This window comes from Clupea harengus, chromosome 19, assembly GCF_900700415.2.
Source record: "Clupea harengus chromosome 19, Ch_v2.0.2, whole genome shotgun sequence".
Lineage (NCBI taxonomy): Eukaryota > Metazoa > Chordata > Actinopteri > Clupeiformes > Clupeidae > Clupea > Clupea harengus.
The window spans coordinates 11,047,944-11,065,062 of NC_045170.1; the positions used below are offsets into that span (position 1 = coordinate 11,047,944).

A 17,119-nucleotide genomic window follows, 5' to 3' on the forward strand; every position below is an offset into this window, starting at 1 on the left:
TGCACAGAGGCCAAAAAAGTGCTAGAGAGGCTCTTATGCGTTAGCACCTCTCAAAAAACAAACAATAAACAAACAAACAAATAACATACATGACTGATATGCAAAGGAGTGTGCAGGGGAGGAAGGGTTGGGGCAGGTGTCTCCCAGCTGAGGCTCTGTACACAACCGCCATGGCAGCCCTGCGGACAGAGCATTCTGGGAGACAGGCTGGCACGCCACCCTTCACTGAATATGCCCCAAACCCCCGCCTCCCCTGAGCACCAGCGTTAATCACAAAAGCCACCAGCACCCCCCCCCCGTTATAACCCCCCCCCCCCCCCCCCCATAAGGGGATCCCGACACCAGGTCTCCACCGAGGCGTGAAATAATGACAAGCACATTGTCATCTGAGCGACCCCCTCGGTCCCTGGTGATGTCTGGCGTGATCGGGGGCTCGGCTATGCTACGCTAGGCTAACTCCAGAGCCAGGCCTTTGCTTCTCAGCTGGGTAATCCACTGGAGACAAAAAAAATAAACAGAGGTGGAATATTCCAGGCTACGAAAGTAAAGGCCATGCTACACTTTTGACCCACCCGTCCACTCAACCACTGTGCTAATTAGGACACACAGATGGCCGACTCTATGAACTGGGCATACCTTTATCTTTTACCTTTATGAACCTGGATTTTCCATTCCTGAATGTAACATCCAGTCTGGAGCCCATGTTCCCACCAAGGCACCTCTTTAAGCTACCCTCCATCCAAAATGGAGTGAAAAATAAAACGGATGGATGTCATTAACCTTTAGCCCTCGCAAGTTAGATCAAATCGGCTACCCTCTACCCACCCCAGCGTCTTTCTGTTCGAGCGCTCCATAGCTTCTTTTTCGAAGACTCCATTACCATCAGCACTTGCTCCAATGTCTGTGGAAGTCCTGCGACGCTAACAGCCGTTTGTAATTCCCAATGCTAGTGGCTTGAGTGAAACGTATTGCCCCTAATGTCTGCTACAGGCTCAAAAGGGCTAGCCCACGTGGCCTTGAGTTTTTTTTTTTTGAACACACAACTGACACTGGCCAAGCAACGACAGGACTATTCACCTAAAACGTTCAGTGTGCTTAGTAAGTTAATAAAAGCCCCTGCAATTGTTAACAGTGAGAGGCCGTTTTCACATTAACAGTAACACTAGGCAATATATTACATTTTGGAGGATGAATACATTTCCTCGCTGACAGAAAGTCCAGTGCGCCAGCTTTCCAGCACTTCTCTACACATTCGTTTTTCTTCTCTCTCTCCCGCTCTCCTTCCCTCCCTCCCTCCCTCCCTCTCTCTCTCTCTCTCTCTGTCCTTTTTTTCCTGATAACAATTGCAAATCTCATATCTAAAAATAATCCTCAGTGAGCAAGCAGCAAAGTAAAACAGCATCTTTAGAGAGCTATTGGATCCTTTTCTTCTTCTCTTCTTTTCTCTCTTCTTATTTTTAATCCCCTCTTCACTTCTCTCTACATGAAGAGTGAGTGAGTGAGTGAGTGTGAGAGAGAGATAGAGAGACAGAGACAGAGAGAGAGAGAGAGAGAGAGAGAGAGAGAGAGAGGGAGAGAGAATTGGTTTGCCTATGCTGCCCGAGGTTAGACGGTGATGGCGCCCCCTGTGGTAGGGCAGGTCCATTGTTTTAAGACACATGGGTCTGAATCACAGTTGTGAGGTTCTCTGACACTGAAGGACAGAATGTGTGTGCGAGTGTATGTGAGTGTGTGTGAGTACATGAGTGTATGAGTGGGTTTGGAGTGGAGTGGGGTTGGGTGGGGTAAAGGGGCACAATGAGATCTACCACACATTGTCACAAGACAGAGAGAGGACACACAACACACACACTCACTCACTCACTCACTCACTCACTCACTCACTCACTCACTCACTCACTCACTCACTCAAACACACTCAAATACAAACATGCACACTGAGAACAGGACGTTTCCACCCAAATATTTTACAAAGCAAGTCCCATCAATTCCAAAGAGATCACTGAATATAAGCAGTTTTGCTCCATAGAAGAGAGCAATGAAAGTCACACATTAAGCCAGAGACAGGGAGATAGAGAGAGAGAGAGAGAGAGAGAGAGAGAGAGAGAGAGAGGGAGGGAGAAAGAGAGAGATAAATAGACAGTGAACAATGGATATAGAATAAAAGAGATTCAGCGATGAATTTAACCAATTTGAGGTCAATGGTCCCTGTCCCACCTTTCAGAATGTGTGTGTGTGTGTGTGTGTGTGTGTGTGTGTGTGTGAGTGAGAGAGAGAGTTGTATGTGTGTATCTGTATGGATGTAGGATGTAGCATATACCTCTATGTTTGTGTGTGTAAGTGAGCATGAGTGTTTATGTGCCTACCCTTACGGGGCCGTATGCACCTCCACTCATGTGTGCGTGTGTGTGTGTGTGTGTGTGTGTGTGTGTGAGTGTGTGTTTGTACGGCAGCATGCTCAGCTGCACACACTGACAGATAGACAGACAGGACCGTGGTAGAGCGGAGGACTGCGGTCAGACAGATAGGAAAGCGATGGGGCAGTAAAGTGCACAGCGTAAAATATTCAACAGACCGCGGGAGGAGAGGTTGAAATGCAGAGGTCTGCACTTGTCTTGACAGGCTATGCAGTGTCCTTCCACAGGGTCGTCCATCAGGATCTGGACTCAGAGATCAGTCATCCAAGTCCCAGTGTCCCACTGTGGAAAAGGGGATTTGTGGGAAATGTAGTTTCTTCATGTTCAAGTCAATACACCTTGGACATCAGGCGGGAGTAGTGAGAGGCAGGGTATGTACCAGGTTAACCCTGGGATAAAGAGGGGAGAAGAGTGGGGGGAGAGTATTTGAGTCTGTCTTTAAGGTTCAGTAACTCAGGGGACGGGATACATTGTGAGGTTGATTAGTGAGGTTGATACTGAGGAGAGGAGGAAGAAGAGGAGGACTGGAGGAGGTTGGATAGATGTGATGAGGGGAGGAGGAGGAGGGCAGGTGTTCCGGAAGGGGACATGGTCTTGGTCTGGGGGTAGGTGAGGAGGAAGATTGTTCCAGGATCAGGTGATGGCCAGCGGGTTCTCCTGGAGGACTTGATGCGGGGTTCTCCTGGAGGACTTGATGCAGGTTACGGGGAACACTCCAGAGAACTCTCCAGAGAAGCTGTCAGGAAAGAGAGAGAAAGAGAGAGAATGTCAACCTTGCCAACCAGACTTTTTTACTTTCAAAACTTTATTGAACCATATGGATCAAGGAGTGAAACGAGAGAGACTGAGATAGGGAGAGAGAGAGAGAGAAAGAGAGAGAGAATGTCAACAATAAGAGACTTTTTTACTTTTGAACCCCTTTATTGAACCATATGGATTAGGAGTGAAACGAGAGAGAGAGAGAGAGAGAGAGAGAGAGAGAGAGGGAGGGAGGGAGGGAGGGAGGGAGGGAGAGAGAGAATCGAAGCACAAGATGGATGAAAAAATATAAAATATAAAAGATGACAGGCAAGAGATGAGGAAATGGCAGATGTGAGGGTGGGGGAGAAGAGAAAAAAAATTATAAAAAAAAAGAAGAAGAGAGGTGGTAAACAACAACAACAACAGTGCTGGACAGCATGGCAACCGAAGACCAAGTAGAAAAAAGACAGTGTAAAGAAATCAAATGTGATAGGAGGGAGAGAGTGAACAGAGGAGACGCAGCGGGAAGACAAGAGAAGGAAAGAGACAAGAGACACAGTAGACAGCATCCCCACAATCACTACGGCAAGCATCACCGAACTGTGGCCTGCAGTGCACATCGTTCTTTGTGGATCATCACATATGGAGCATCCTCTCCTCTCCTCTCCTCTCCTCTCTTAGATGGTCTGGACCATAAGCCCTGAGCCATCAGTGAAGGGGAGACGCCTGACATTTAGGAGCCTTGATATACGGCCGATGACACGCCGCACGGCACGGCACCCTAGATAGCTGACATTCACAGTCGCCCAACCCAGTCCGCAAGCGCACACTACAATGCCGGCCAAGACACCATGGGATTTCAGGCGGCAAAACAAACGCTTCAAGGACACCCAAGTACACGAGCTCCCCCATCGAGCAATCACACATGCACACATATGTGCACTTCTTGGAGCTGTATGATGTATATGAAACAAAATCAAAGCAAAAACAAAAGAGAGAAAAATAACTTGTGTGTGTGTTTTGTGCAAAAGTGTGTGGTGATAGAATGAGATCCCTGCTGATTATGACAGCATACGTACGTGCCATTTGAATTTCATTAGTGGAGAGAACCTTGACAAGCTGTCAGAGTACTGAACATCTTCACAAAGAGCCAAACAAAAACACACATGTATATGCAAACACATACACATACACACACACTCTCACACACTCTCTCTCACACACACACACACACACACACACACACACACACACACACACACACACACACACACACACACACACACACTCACACACTCTCTCACACACACACACACACACACACACACACACACACACACACACACACACACACACACAGCCCCTGGGGTTCTGTTCAATGATACATTGTCTTTTCTATTTCCAGTCAAGGTCATGATTTCTTTTCACCAATGTTTGTTTATTTATTTATTTATGTATGTATGTATCTTTCTTGTTGTATTGTTTTTGTTTTGCCAGCCCAGTGGGGGTCGGAGCATGCAGAACTATGCTGCTCCGTGAGAGAACACGCCGCAACACCAGTTCTAGCAGTGCATGCCTATGTGTCTGCCCAGCTCCCTCTCTCAGCCTCTCTACAAAGACAAATCATGAAAAAAGCTCAGAAAAATCGCTCCGAATACTTTGGCAGCGGGCATCGAGTCAAAAGCTTTGGCACGTCCTGACAGACACACCATGATCCGTCGAGGCAACATATGATTGCTGTTTCTTGAGGCTTGGCAGACAGACTGAAACCTCACCCCCCCCCCCCCCCCTTCTTTTCCAAATCTGATATTTCACTCTTTTTAACAACGCCTTTTTCGGTAAATCCTCTAAGGGTCATAAGCGTTCAACTACTGTGAGCTATTTCCCATTTTTTCTTTTTTTTTTCTTCTTTCCACCCAACTTCTTAGGCTTGCCCTCAATAAAACCTGGCATCAAGCAGAGAAAAGTGCCTTAAACGCTATCCTAGCCACTTTCACTCCCCTGACTCCTGCGCAGAGTGGAATTAAGGGGTGGGTGGGGGAAACGAGTGATTAAAAAAGGGGGGAAAAAGACGAGCGAAACCACACAGAGATTTCGAGGAGGAAGAGTGAGGCACTGGCTTGTCACTTGTCTCTGATGGCTCCCCGCGTTAACGCTCGCCATCTCACTCCCAAACAAAAGGGACCGGCGTGTTTATTAATGCAACCGCCTGCGCCTCGCACAATTTTCCACACAATAGGGACGAGGGGGGGGGGGGGAGAGGAGAGAGACAGGCATTAGACTCTTTCTATTTCGCCATGTGCGCAGCGGGTTTCTCCCCAGTGACTTGTGGTGAGGGAGAGATGATGAATTTGATTCAGATGCATTAGAGGGGAGAGAGGGAGAGGAAGAGAAAGAGAGGGAGAGAGAGGGAGAGAGAGTCTCAGAGACAGGTGCTCATGAGGTGAGTTCCTTAGAAAGACTCAACACAGAGAGAGAGAGTGAGAGAGAGAGAGGGAGAGAGAGAAGGGTAAAAGGAAGAGAGCTGGAGGCAAGCTATGCATTAGTAATCACCCTTCCTCCTTTTATTAAATCACCGGCACAGCACACACACACACAGTTGCTTCCATCCTACACACACACACACACACACACACACACACACACACACACACGCACACACCTACACACACACAAACACACATACACACACACACACAGTTGCTTCCATCCTACACACACACACACACACACACACATACACACACATACACACACCGCTCACACACAACCACACACTAAAGGTAGTGCTACACCTGTGATTGCTCCTTATGTCTGCATTCTAGCTCTCACAGCTATGCTAGTTGCAGTGCTTTCAGCACACAGCTTTACCTAGGAAGACCTATGGCTTGCGTTAGACTGCACACATTCTATGCAGAATGGATGTAAAAATGGACACACACAAACACACACAGACACACACACACACACACACACACACAGCTATCACATAAAGGGGAACGGGAGATTGTGCTGACTTCAGACAGTGCTGCGTCTGAGCTCGCAACACAACCCTTCCGTTCTAGCAGCTGAGTCTGGTTCACATCTGGCCCTGATCTGGCCCAGGCCCCCAACACACCTTAAAGCTGCTGCAATAACTGTACACAAGGCTGACTGACAGCACACGATTCGGAACAAGTAACCTGAACCCAAGGAGAAGAGAATGAATCACTCGCAGGTCACCCGTTCAGTTTGCTTTGAGTCAGCATAGACTCCCTGGCAAATCAAAGCTCCCAAACAAGGTTGTTTTGTTTACACAGTGCACAGACTTAGCGGGGCCACTTTTCCACTTTATAGGTTTAAATAGGTCATCCTGTTCTTTTCTTTCACTCTCTTAGACTCTTTTTTTCCTTCTCTCTCGCCTCTTTTTCGCTGCCTTCTTTTTACGAGATCCCTTTGCTTTTTTTTTTTGCGTTGCCCTCAATTTCCAAACAAACAAACTGCGAGTGGAAGTGTATTCTCGCGCGGAGCTCCTGATCAGCATAACCCGCTGAGGTTAAGCAAATAAGCCTTTTCATGCCAGGGGAGCTGCTTCACTCGTTCGGCCCAGCCGCTCATCACGCGCTCGCATATGCTCCGTTTGTGTGCATTCGTCTCTGTCTCCCTCTCTCGCTCTCTCTCTTTTTCTCTCGCTTCACCTCTTCCTCTCATCCCAGCGCTCCCCCTCGCTGCATGTGTGTGTGAATAACAAGCGAAGAAGGGAATAGAAACGAGGGATAACAGGAAAAGTGACGGATGGAGGGAGGGGGGGATCAGCAAACGAGTGTGGAGTTGGCAGAGAGGAGGATTCTCTCGTTGATGCTCCATGGCTTTTCCCTCTCTCTCTCTTTCTCTTTTCCCTCTCTCTTTTTCTTTTTTCCCTCTCTCTCTTTTTCTCATGTCCTTGAATATATTAGCGCTGCCTGCACAGAATAGCGAGCGAGTTTCGCTACAGACCTGATCAGGATGTAAATTGTACGCATGGATAGCGCGCCAGTGATTGTCTGTGTGTCCGGGTTAGGGGTTATGTGTTTACAAGTGTGTGTGGGGGTGTATGCAATGTGTGAGTGTGTGGGTTTGAGATGTTTATATATGGACTGAGCTGTGTGTGGGTGTATACATATAAATATATATATATGTGTATACATTTGCAGATTGCTCTCTTCCCATAACCTCATATGTTCCTCTTCTTCCTGTCTTTCATCGGTGTACTATTCATTACCATCAGCAAAATAAACCAAACGTCACGGCAGTACTGACCATGACACAGCAATAATGAAGAGCAGTACTGACCATGACACAGCAATAATGAAGAGTGAAAAGAGCCAGGGTTATGGCAGTATTGAGGAACCAGACCCTTAAAAAAGTACTTCTGTTTGCTTTGTGCTCTTCCCAAAACCACTTCTCCTTCTTCCTCCTCCTCTTCTTCTCTGTATTGTGGCTTAGCTCCAGGTGGTGAGATTGGGCTGAACCCCGCCGCTGTGACCTTGCAAGACCCACACACGACTTTGATAAATACCTGAGGAGCGGGGGCCACTCTCAAGAGCGCTCGTGTGTCATCATTAACCTCCCCCCCCACCGCCTATGATTAACTACCCGCCATTATGTCCTATTACGCACCGTTGTTTGGAGGGTAGACAAACAGCATAATAGGGCTGAGGGGAAAGTAGCAACCATTTGTACCTTTTTATCCAGAGGGGGTTAGTTTATGTTCCTCAACAAGAGATAGAGAAAAGGAGATAATGCTCTCTCTCTCTCTCTTTCTCTCTCTCTCTCTTCTCTTTCTCTTTCTTTCTCTCTCTTTCTCTCTCTGTCACTGTGACCTGGGGAACCTGCTGCCTTCAATGCTGAATGGTTCTGACTGTGTTTCTGATGTTTAATTGATTTAGCAAGGACAGTTTTCTCTGCTTAGGGGTTAACCTCGGTAATGCAGAGCACAGACAATGCAGAGAGAAAGACAGGGGAAGGGAGGGAGGGAGTGAGGGAGGAATGGAGTGAGAGAGGGAGGGAGGGAGCGAGGGAGTGAGAGAGAGTCAGACAGGCTAAAATAGCCTGGCATATGGTGGGGAATATCATAATATCTCCTCTGACAGGAAAAACATCAGCAGAAAGGACAGGGATTAGTGGAGATAGAGAGAAGAGAGAGAAAAGAGAGAAAAAAAGAGTGCTTGGGTGAGGATGTGAGAGATTGAAAGAGACGTGGATAGAGAAAGAGAGTGTGTGAAAGAGCGAGAGAGAGGGCGGAAGAAGAAGAGAGACGTGTGAGAGAGGACGAGGGAAAGACAGAATGAGAGGGAGAGAGAGAGAAAGAGAGAGAGAGCAGTCAGAGGAGGGTGTGAGGGGATGGCGTGCACTGTGGAGAGGGAGGGAGAGAGAGAGAGAGAGAGAGGGAGAGAGAGAGGGAAAGAGAGAGAGAGAGAGGGAGTGAGAGAGAGAGGTAGAAGATGGAGAGAGTGGTGTATTCCCCGGTGAGGTTGCTCCGGCTCCTCTCGGCTCCTGCTCTGTGGATTACTGCATTTACACTTCAGCTCAGAAATAGCTGCGCAATAATTTATTTAGCCCCAGCACGCCACGATGGCTGCCACTGTACTGTGCTCATAGACACAGACTTCCCCCGTCTTCTGCAGCGACACCCATCCACCCAGCTGTGTCTGCTGTCAAAGATGAATAATAAAATTAAGAATATGAAAATGTCTAAGCACCTGTTCCCTTGCCAAGATGGAGGAATATTAAAAACGTAATATGACAATATCTGACAGGATATTAAGCAGCGAGAGAATCTGTAGGCTGCGACAGACATGGGGACTCTACCCTTGAGTGTCCTTGCCTTTCCCTTACATCTTCCCCCATTTAAAAAAAATATAACAAAGTGTTTCGGGAGACTTGTGGAGAGACAAAAATCGATGGCCCTCAGGAGAAATGAAAATGTACCCAGCACAGTAACAGTCTGTGGCGCCTAATAATGGGCCTCTGTGATGAAGGCCAGGGTCGTCGGAAACTCGTAAAAGAAGATGCCCCGGCGGCCACATAATCACTGGGCCTCGTTATGGCTGTGGCTAGAGAAGAGGGAGTCTCGCAAGAGCCCTTCAGTGCGACGGCTCTATGCCGTCTCCTTTCACTCAAGCACGTCGGCCCACCGGTGAAAGGAGCTACGTATGAGCTCACCCAGCGCTCTCTCTCACTAACCTTGAACGCTTCGGAATGTTGAGCGTTTTCTGAATAATGACTCAATATTGCTGGTCAAACCCTTTGATACCACGAGTCACCTTGGAAACAATGCTCTTCATTTAGCCTCCAATGCTAACCATAGATGTCAGTGTAGGTGAAAAAATGAAATATTTTGTATCTGTCAAAGGCGAGTTAAAAGTCCTCGCATTAACAGCCATTCTTATAAGGAAGCTTTAAAAGCAGCGGTCTTGCTTTGTTGCATTATGGCCGGCTCTGCGATGTCCTTGCTGCTGTTCTTCTCCATAAACCTTGACCTTGTTATCTTACTTCCCACTGCCGCTATTCACTGGGCAAATGTGCTTCTATCTTCAGTAACCTCCTCTGCTCACGCTAACGGTTAAGTAAGACAAAACAGCCACTGTGGATTTAATAATTAAATTAATACAAATCCGGGAGCTATAGAGAGAGAGAGAGAGATAAACCTCCAGAGGTCTACCTTCATGAAACAGGTGCAATGTCTGAAGGGCACAAACAGCAGAGCTTCAAGGCTAACACTGGGAGTAGGTGGCACAATTTCATTAGCAGTCAGGTCCACTTTTCTGCGACGTAGAAAACTTTTTTTCCCCCGAGGTCGATTTATGTGGCTACTTATTCATTTGAATTCTTTTGGTGCAGCCCAGCCCTATCGTTTAGAACGGGTCCCAGGGCTTCTGTGGGTAAACAAACAATTAGCTTGGCAGAGGCGAGTTTACTTGCGTTGAGGCAGTGTGGGTGTTTGGTATTGGGCAAGGCTGAGCCTGACTCATTCTGCTTCAGAGGAATCATGTTTTGTCACGCCCCCCTCCTCCCCACCCCTCGTTGTTTGTTTTTAAGGTGACAGAGGTCACACGTAAGGATAAGTGTTGGCTTAATTACAAATTCTTGGATGCATACACAATAGGCAACTCCTGGGAGCGGGTAGATGTGTAAAGTAGGTGACAAGAGGAGAAGTTCCAATATGGCGCACGAGGTTGCTTGAACACCAGGATGTTGCATACAAATGTCCTTGTACAGCTGTTCAAACGAAATGCCTCTGAGGGCTGAATATATTTCTGGTAGAAGAAAGAGAAGAAGACAAATGTTAGATTCACAGTTGAGGATCTTTAGTTTGGGTGAATCTGTACTTTTCTTTCCCCGGGGGGTCAGAGGAAGTTCACACGCACATGGGAGCTGCTGGTCTGTCCCAAGTGCACTGAGCTGCACCTGAACATCCCGTGTGTGTGCCAGGACTCGCGCCCCACACACACACGCACACGCACACGCACACGCACACGCACACGCACACACACACACACACCCACCCATAGCGCCAAGGCAAACTGTCATCTATGTAGGTCGCTCTGGAGGGGGGCTTCATCTGAGCTATCTAAACGATAAATATTAATAACAGGAAGTGCATCTCCGCTCCGGGGAGCATGTTGCCAGGAAAACACTTTCCCCTCCCCTCACTGCCCCCCCCCCCCTCGACACAATCCAAAACACCCACCCAGCCTCCACCTCCTCATCATCAAGTGCATCAAGAGAGAAAGTGAGTGAGACCCATAAAGGAACACAACGATTTTCGATTCCCAGTAAAAGCCGTGGCTGTAAAAAAAAATCGATGAAAGAAATAGAGAAATTGAGGCTTGAGGCTTGAGGGGAGGGGAGTGGAGGGGAGGGGAGAGGCTGGAAGGGGTGTGTATTTGTTCTGCTGGTGACTAATTTGTTCACTTCTATGTGTTAGCTCCAGTGAAATGGGCCACACGTCCGAACGCCTACTCTGCACACACAAATGAAACAAACAAAGAGAAGACTAAACAGATCCAAGCGTGGCACCTAAATGTGAGGGACAAAATGTCAAAGACAGTGAGCGGAGGACAGACAGAACTAGGGGGAGGGAGAAGTACACAAACAAGAATTTAAAATAAGCCAACCTTCGGTGCACATCTGGACACTACTAGAGCATTGCTATTTTACCCCTGGAGTACATTCAGGGACAGAGCTTTGTAGCTCTTAAAAATACATAGTTGAATTTTACGATGCATACTGGGACTAGATATACCACATAGTGATGCATGTGTTAATGTGAGAGAATGATCCTCAGGTCATTGGTCATCAGGGTCTTAGCAGTGCCTGCCTCCAGTGCTCCTGTGGGGTGTGTATATTGGGGTATGGGTATTTCCCTCTGTAGAATGATTCAGTGGGGCTAATTTGGGGCAATTGGCTGTCCTATTAAAAGCAACATTACGTAACAATTTGACCTTAAACTAGCTAGCGCAGTATTCTCTGAATGGACACCATGGCAGAGGCGACAAAGAAACCAAGGCTTCTGGCGTTGTCTTTGCCAGTTCCATTTCCTTTACCTCGTCAACAAATACACGTGTACCACTGTCCATTAGGGCGTCTTAAAGTGAGATTCGTATTTACGACAGAAGGGCTGGCTCATTTCATACTGGGGAGAGCAAGGGAGAGCCAGAGAGCAGAGAACAACAGATCTAAGTTAAAGAGATCTCCCAGCTTGTAGAGAGGCTTGGGATTGCTAAAAGTTTGGTTGCCATATTTGGACCCTGGTGCTTAGTTTGAATTGTTGCCTAGTTTGACTCCTGCCACATTCTCCCCTCGCCATCAGCCGGTACTCAGTATTCACCCACTTCATTTGTCTGTGAGAAAATGAAGAAAACTTCTTAGCCCTTTAAAATGTTTCAATTTGAAAGTTTAAAAATATGCTTTTTAATCAGGCTTTCTTCATTTCCAGTCATTTTAATAGGCATTCACTATTTGTGTTCATTTAGGTCACTAGTCTGCAGGCGAAAAATGCAGGAGCGTGAAATTGGTCGAAGAGTGCACAATACCTTATTTAGGATTGAAACATAATTTACTTTCGACTTGGTAGGCCTGAGCCTTGACTTGAGTCTTGACTTGGCATTTGACTCAGTTAGGACCTGAGACTTACCTGTTACTTGCCAAACAATTACGTTGTACCACCTCTGATGCTGATACTGCACTTGCTTATGAGGTTACAATATGTAACTTCTGAAATTGTGTCCTAAGTTTTGACTTAAACATGTAGGCTATGGCACTTTTCAGAGGAAAAACAGTCTGCCAGTTGTTCTATTGGCACGAGGAAACACAAAGGGACTGACTATTTGGTGGATCCAAGTTTGCTAATTAAGTCTGTATCTAAATGTTTTTTAAGATATATCAGCATAAAGACTATCATCATCAAGAAGAACTAGAAATAGCTGATATTTACTACTCTTTAGAGTGTTAGATCTGTTCAAAAGGGTTCTTCTTCTGTTTCTCATTAGATTCATTTCTTTCATCTTTCATCAGAGAAAGGGCCACCCACTTCAACACTATAGTGTGTACAAAATGTGCAGTACAATGTTCTCAAGGCTCAGATTCAATTTAACAAATATGAAGTGGCTTCCTAGATGAGGACAAACCAACCATGAGGATATTCATCAGTTTGAAGGGGAAAGGGCAGAACTGACCAGATTCATGCATGTGTATGTTTCTCTAGTCCAGGGGTTCTCAAGGCTTCTGCACTAATAATCGTCTATCCACCCTTGCTCCAGATGAAATCAGTGCAATTGAATATAATTTAGGATGCTGTTGATTAGCTCAATCAGGTGTGTTTTGTTAATCAAGAGCGTCCCTGATGAGTTGAGTCAGGCGAGTGAGGTCAGTCAGCAGGAGAAGATGGAACACAGGCAGCTCAGGGGCCCAGTAGCAGGACTGAGAACCTCTGCTCGAGCACAGGCAGCACAGGGGGCCCAGTATCAGGACTGAGAGCCTCTGCTCGAGCACAGGCAGCTTAGGGGCCCAGTGGCAGGACTGAGAGCCTCTGCTCGAGCACAAGCAAACTCCCAGACCCCCCCATCCCCCCGTCCCCCCGATGCAGTCCAGACACCACAAGCACTGCTGTGTCTCAAACAGAACAAAAACTTCCACCCAGCAACCCAACGTGAGCTTCAGTCCACAGCAAACCTGGCTGAACCAGCCCAAGCCAACCCAATCTGCCACATTCCAGACTCCAAAGTTAGAGTTGGCACATGTAGGGAGACGCTCTTCTAGCTGGGCGCACATGCCACGGCAGTGCCCACATAACACCTGGAGTGTAATGACACCAATCACATGCCCGGCTTAGACAGACAGATGATTTCACCAACCCACATCATGTGTGAGTCACTAATAGTTTGGCGTGCGTGTGTGGTGTTATGTGTGTGTGCATGTGTGAAAATGGCCAAGGTAGTGTGAATGCGTGTGTGCAATATATTGCAATATTAGTTATTTTTCCCATTGTTCCAGCTCTATTCAATGCGTGAATCATCCTTCCATTTGCACGGAATGAATCTATTTGGGTTTCTGTATGCAAATAAATAAATAAATAAATAAGATGACGGCAACGGAGACAAATTCGTCTGAAACCTTGCAGCGGAAAATGACAGGATTTCATTCTTCATTAGGAACGAGGAAGGAGAATGAGTTTGTCTTCTCGGATCACTGAGGGCCAGGTGCTAGCTCGCTCTCTGCAGTCATTGTTTTCTGACAAGCCGAGTATGAAATCAAAAAACCTTCTAGAAAAAAAAAAAACATCCCTCAAAATAAGACACTCTGAATAACAATCAGAAATAGACAAACACAAAAACCTTTCAACAGCGGGGGGAAAAAAAACAGAAAACCAAACATTATTAGCATTAATGTAGGCAGCGAGGCATTACTGACAATGACAGCTTGAGTCCGTGGGGTGGACGGTGAGCGCTTAGAAATTGGCAGGCTGATCTGAGATGGTGGGCTTCAATTGAAGCGAAAGACGAGTGGTGGAGAGAGAAAGCGGGTGGGGGTGGGTGTGGTTGATAAGGCAGTTAAAAGGGGGCACAGAAGGAGAGGGGAAATGGAAAGCGAGAGTGGATAGTGGATGGGAGACAGAGACTGAAAGGGAAATAATAGAGGGGGAAGACAGCAAAATGATAATATGGGAGAACCTGGGAAGAGCGATAGAGCTCAGCATGACTGAAAGAGAGGGTGATTGAGATAGGCGAGAGAGTGATAGAGAGGAGAGGGGATGGGAGGGGGTGTCGTTGAAGAGGTGTATTGTCTCCATGTCTTTTTATCTCTGAAAGGGGCTGTTATTGACGTCGGCTCGGGCCCGTACGGTGCTTGTGACGGATCGCCTGTCGCTTGTCGTGTTAACAGCTCCTGGCTCAGTAATTGGCGCCACAGCTTGAGATCTTCATCAAGGTGGAGCGCAGGATGTGATGGAGTTGCCGCTACTTCAAACATTTAGAGAAACCACGCTCGCATTAACACTGTCTGTTTTCTCTCACTCTCTCTCTCTCTTTTCTCTCTCTCTCACTGTTTTCTCTCTTTCTCTCTCACTCTCTCATGCGCTCTTTGACTCCCTCTCTTTCTCCACCCCCGAAAAGCGGCTCAGTCGCTTCATCTGCCTTCCGTGCCCAACCTGCAATTACGGCACTCACTGCAAGCGTTCACACAACCTGTGGTCGAGAGACTGTTGTGTGCTCTCGTTAGGCGCGATCATCACTTAAAGCAAAAACCACATTCTTGAGAAAATAACATGTCAGGCCCCTTTCACACAGACACGGAGAAGGGTTGGCAGGGGGAGTTAGCGGGTGAGGGGGGGGGGCACTCCCTATCTGGTGTGCCAGTTTACCTGGGGGGACTGTCAGTTAGGGGAATGACTGTTTACCCCTCGTGTCAGTGATTAAAGAGTGCATGTGCCAGTCAAACACAGTTTACGCAACAAGTTGAAATTAAGACAGCGAAGAGTAAACAGAGGCCTGACATGTATGGCTGACACTGGGGTAAGCCCAGGTTCTGGGAACAGATTCCTGCCATTCCTGCCGTCACTCCCTACACCTCTATAAACAGGGAGGGGAAAGTACTGTCCTAAGAACTGTACTGTTTCTACAGGGAGCTGCAAAGCAACATTTTGTTGGTATAAATACACAAAGTCAATGGGATGTGCAAATAGCAACTGTGAAGTATGGAAGTAGCAAGGCTACCTAACCCCCAAATGAAAAAAAAGGCAAGGAAGAGTTTATACGCAGACATCTTGATAAATTGCAGATGCCAAGCTGAAATCCAGCTCTGGTCATGATGTCAGAGCATTCCTGAGAGCTCCGTGCATGTCGCGACTCCGCGGGACCCAGGCTCGCTCTGATTGGAGTTCTGTGGAGATCTGGGGACAAGCAATTCCTGGGTGAGTAAACGGGACCATCTGCCGCAGATGTTTCCCTGGCTGAACCACGTCAGCAAACTGAGGAGCTCAGGGAACAGAGACACGGCGCAAACTATGGCAGAGTCAGGGGAACCTCTGCACCTCTAAAAATATATCGGGCCAAAATGTCAGATCAGAAGCAACAAAATGTCTCACCAGAAGTAAGCTTTTTTCATTACTTTTGAACTGAAAGTGCCTTGCATACGATCTAAATGAAATGTAGATGACATTTTTAATAGGTCACTGGGGACAGTCACTTCCTGTGATTATTAAAAAACACTCTTCTTTTCCAACTTTGGCCAACCGGCTTGTAAGCAGTACTGTCAGGCAGAATCTGCCAATTAACTTGGTACATGCTGGGCACAACCAGTGCAAACGGAAAAAGTCAATGTTCACCACCGACTGCTTTTTCTATGCATTATACTCAACTGCATCAGTTGCTGAATGGTACAGAACAGGTTCAAGGTTCAAAGGTTAATAAACATCTACTGACATTGTTCAGTGATTTTAGTGTGATTCTCTGCAGCTGTTATTTCCACTGTGTGCCTGCTATGCTCTTTCCAGAGTCTGTTCAGAGACTGAAACCTACTGAAGTGAAACAGTGTGAACCCCTTTTCCAAGACAGTGAATTCCCTTCACTGGCAGCGAGTAATTCACACACAACATCTTACTGAGGAAGAAGAGAAAAAAGAAGAAGAAGAAGAAGAAGAAGAAGAAGAAGAAGAGGAGGAAGAAGGAGGAGGAGAATAAAATAAAAGAGTTCAAGTTCATTGCTCCGGCATTCATAAAACAGTGTTACAGAGGATGAGTTGAGTGAGTGAGTGGCGGAAAAGAAAGAGAGGAAGGATGTCTCATCTTCTTTGATGACAGCCAACATCTTGGTCTTCCTGGATCACAAACACACTCTGTTCCTGCTTCCGTGTCTCCGCACCACTGACATCGACATACCCTCAACATCAGCTTAAGGCGAGCAAGCTGCTTTTGCAAGCCGCAATTCAAGAAGAGTGCATTTATATGTAAAACCCTCAGTTGCCCCAAAGTATACATGCACAGCAGTTGTGCTTCGGGAATGTCAGTCTTCCGTGTAAATGTTGCAGAGAGAGAAAGAGAGAGCGAGAGCAAGAGAGAAAGAGAGAGAGAGAGAGAGAGAGGGAAAGAATGTATGAACAGACTATTTCTTTTTTCCCTTCAGAGCATATCAATTTTCAAATTCACATTCTGCTGCACATTTGTGACTGATAACCGTGCGGGAGATAAATATTGAGATCAGCCCGAGCGTCTTTTGACTGGGGAATTAAGTAGGTGCTTAGCATTCACTAAACATCTGCTTTCACCAATCACATTCCCCTTGCTCCGTTTGTCAGCAGTTCTCTCCCCAATACACACACACACCAACACACACACACACACACACACACACCCAACCACACACACATACACACATAAAAATGGTGCGATGGAAAAAGAAAGAAGAATGAGTGAGCCAGAGAGCGAATGGGGAAGGAGAAGGAAC

At 46.9% G+C, this 17,119-nt stretch overlaps 1 protein-coding gene across 2 annotated transcripts in view; it reads right to left on the minus strand.

The window, feature by feature from the left end:
- Nucleotides 1–2,232: 2,232 nt before the first annotated feature.
- Nucleotides 2,233–17,119, minus strand: part of samd12 (sterile alpha motif domain containing 12) — a 62,623-nt gene continuing 47,736 nt past the window's right edge. For both annotated transcript variants that reach the window (XM_031585953.2, XM_031585950.2), the window contains exon 5: nt 2,233–3,153. In XM_031585953.2, the coding sequence (XP_031441813.1) occupies nt 3,119–3,153 (35 nt within the window). In that variant the 3' untranslated portion in view covers nt 2,233–3,118. The remainder of the gene's footprint in view (nt 3,154–17,119) is intronic.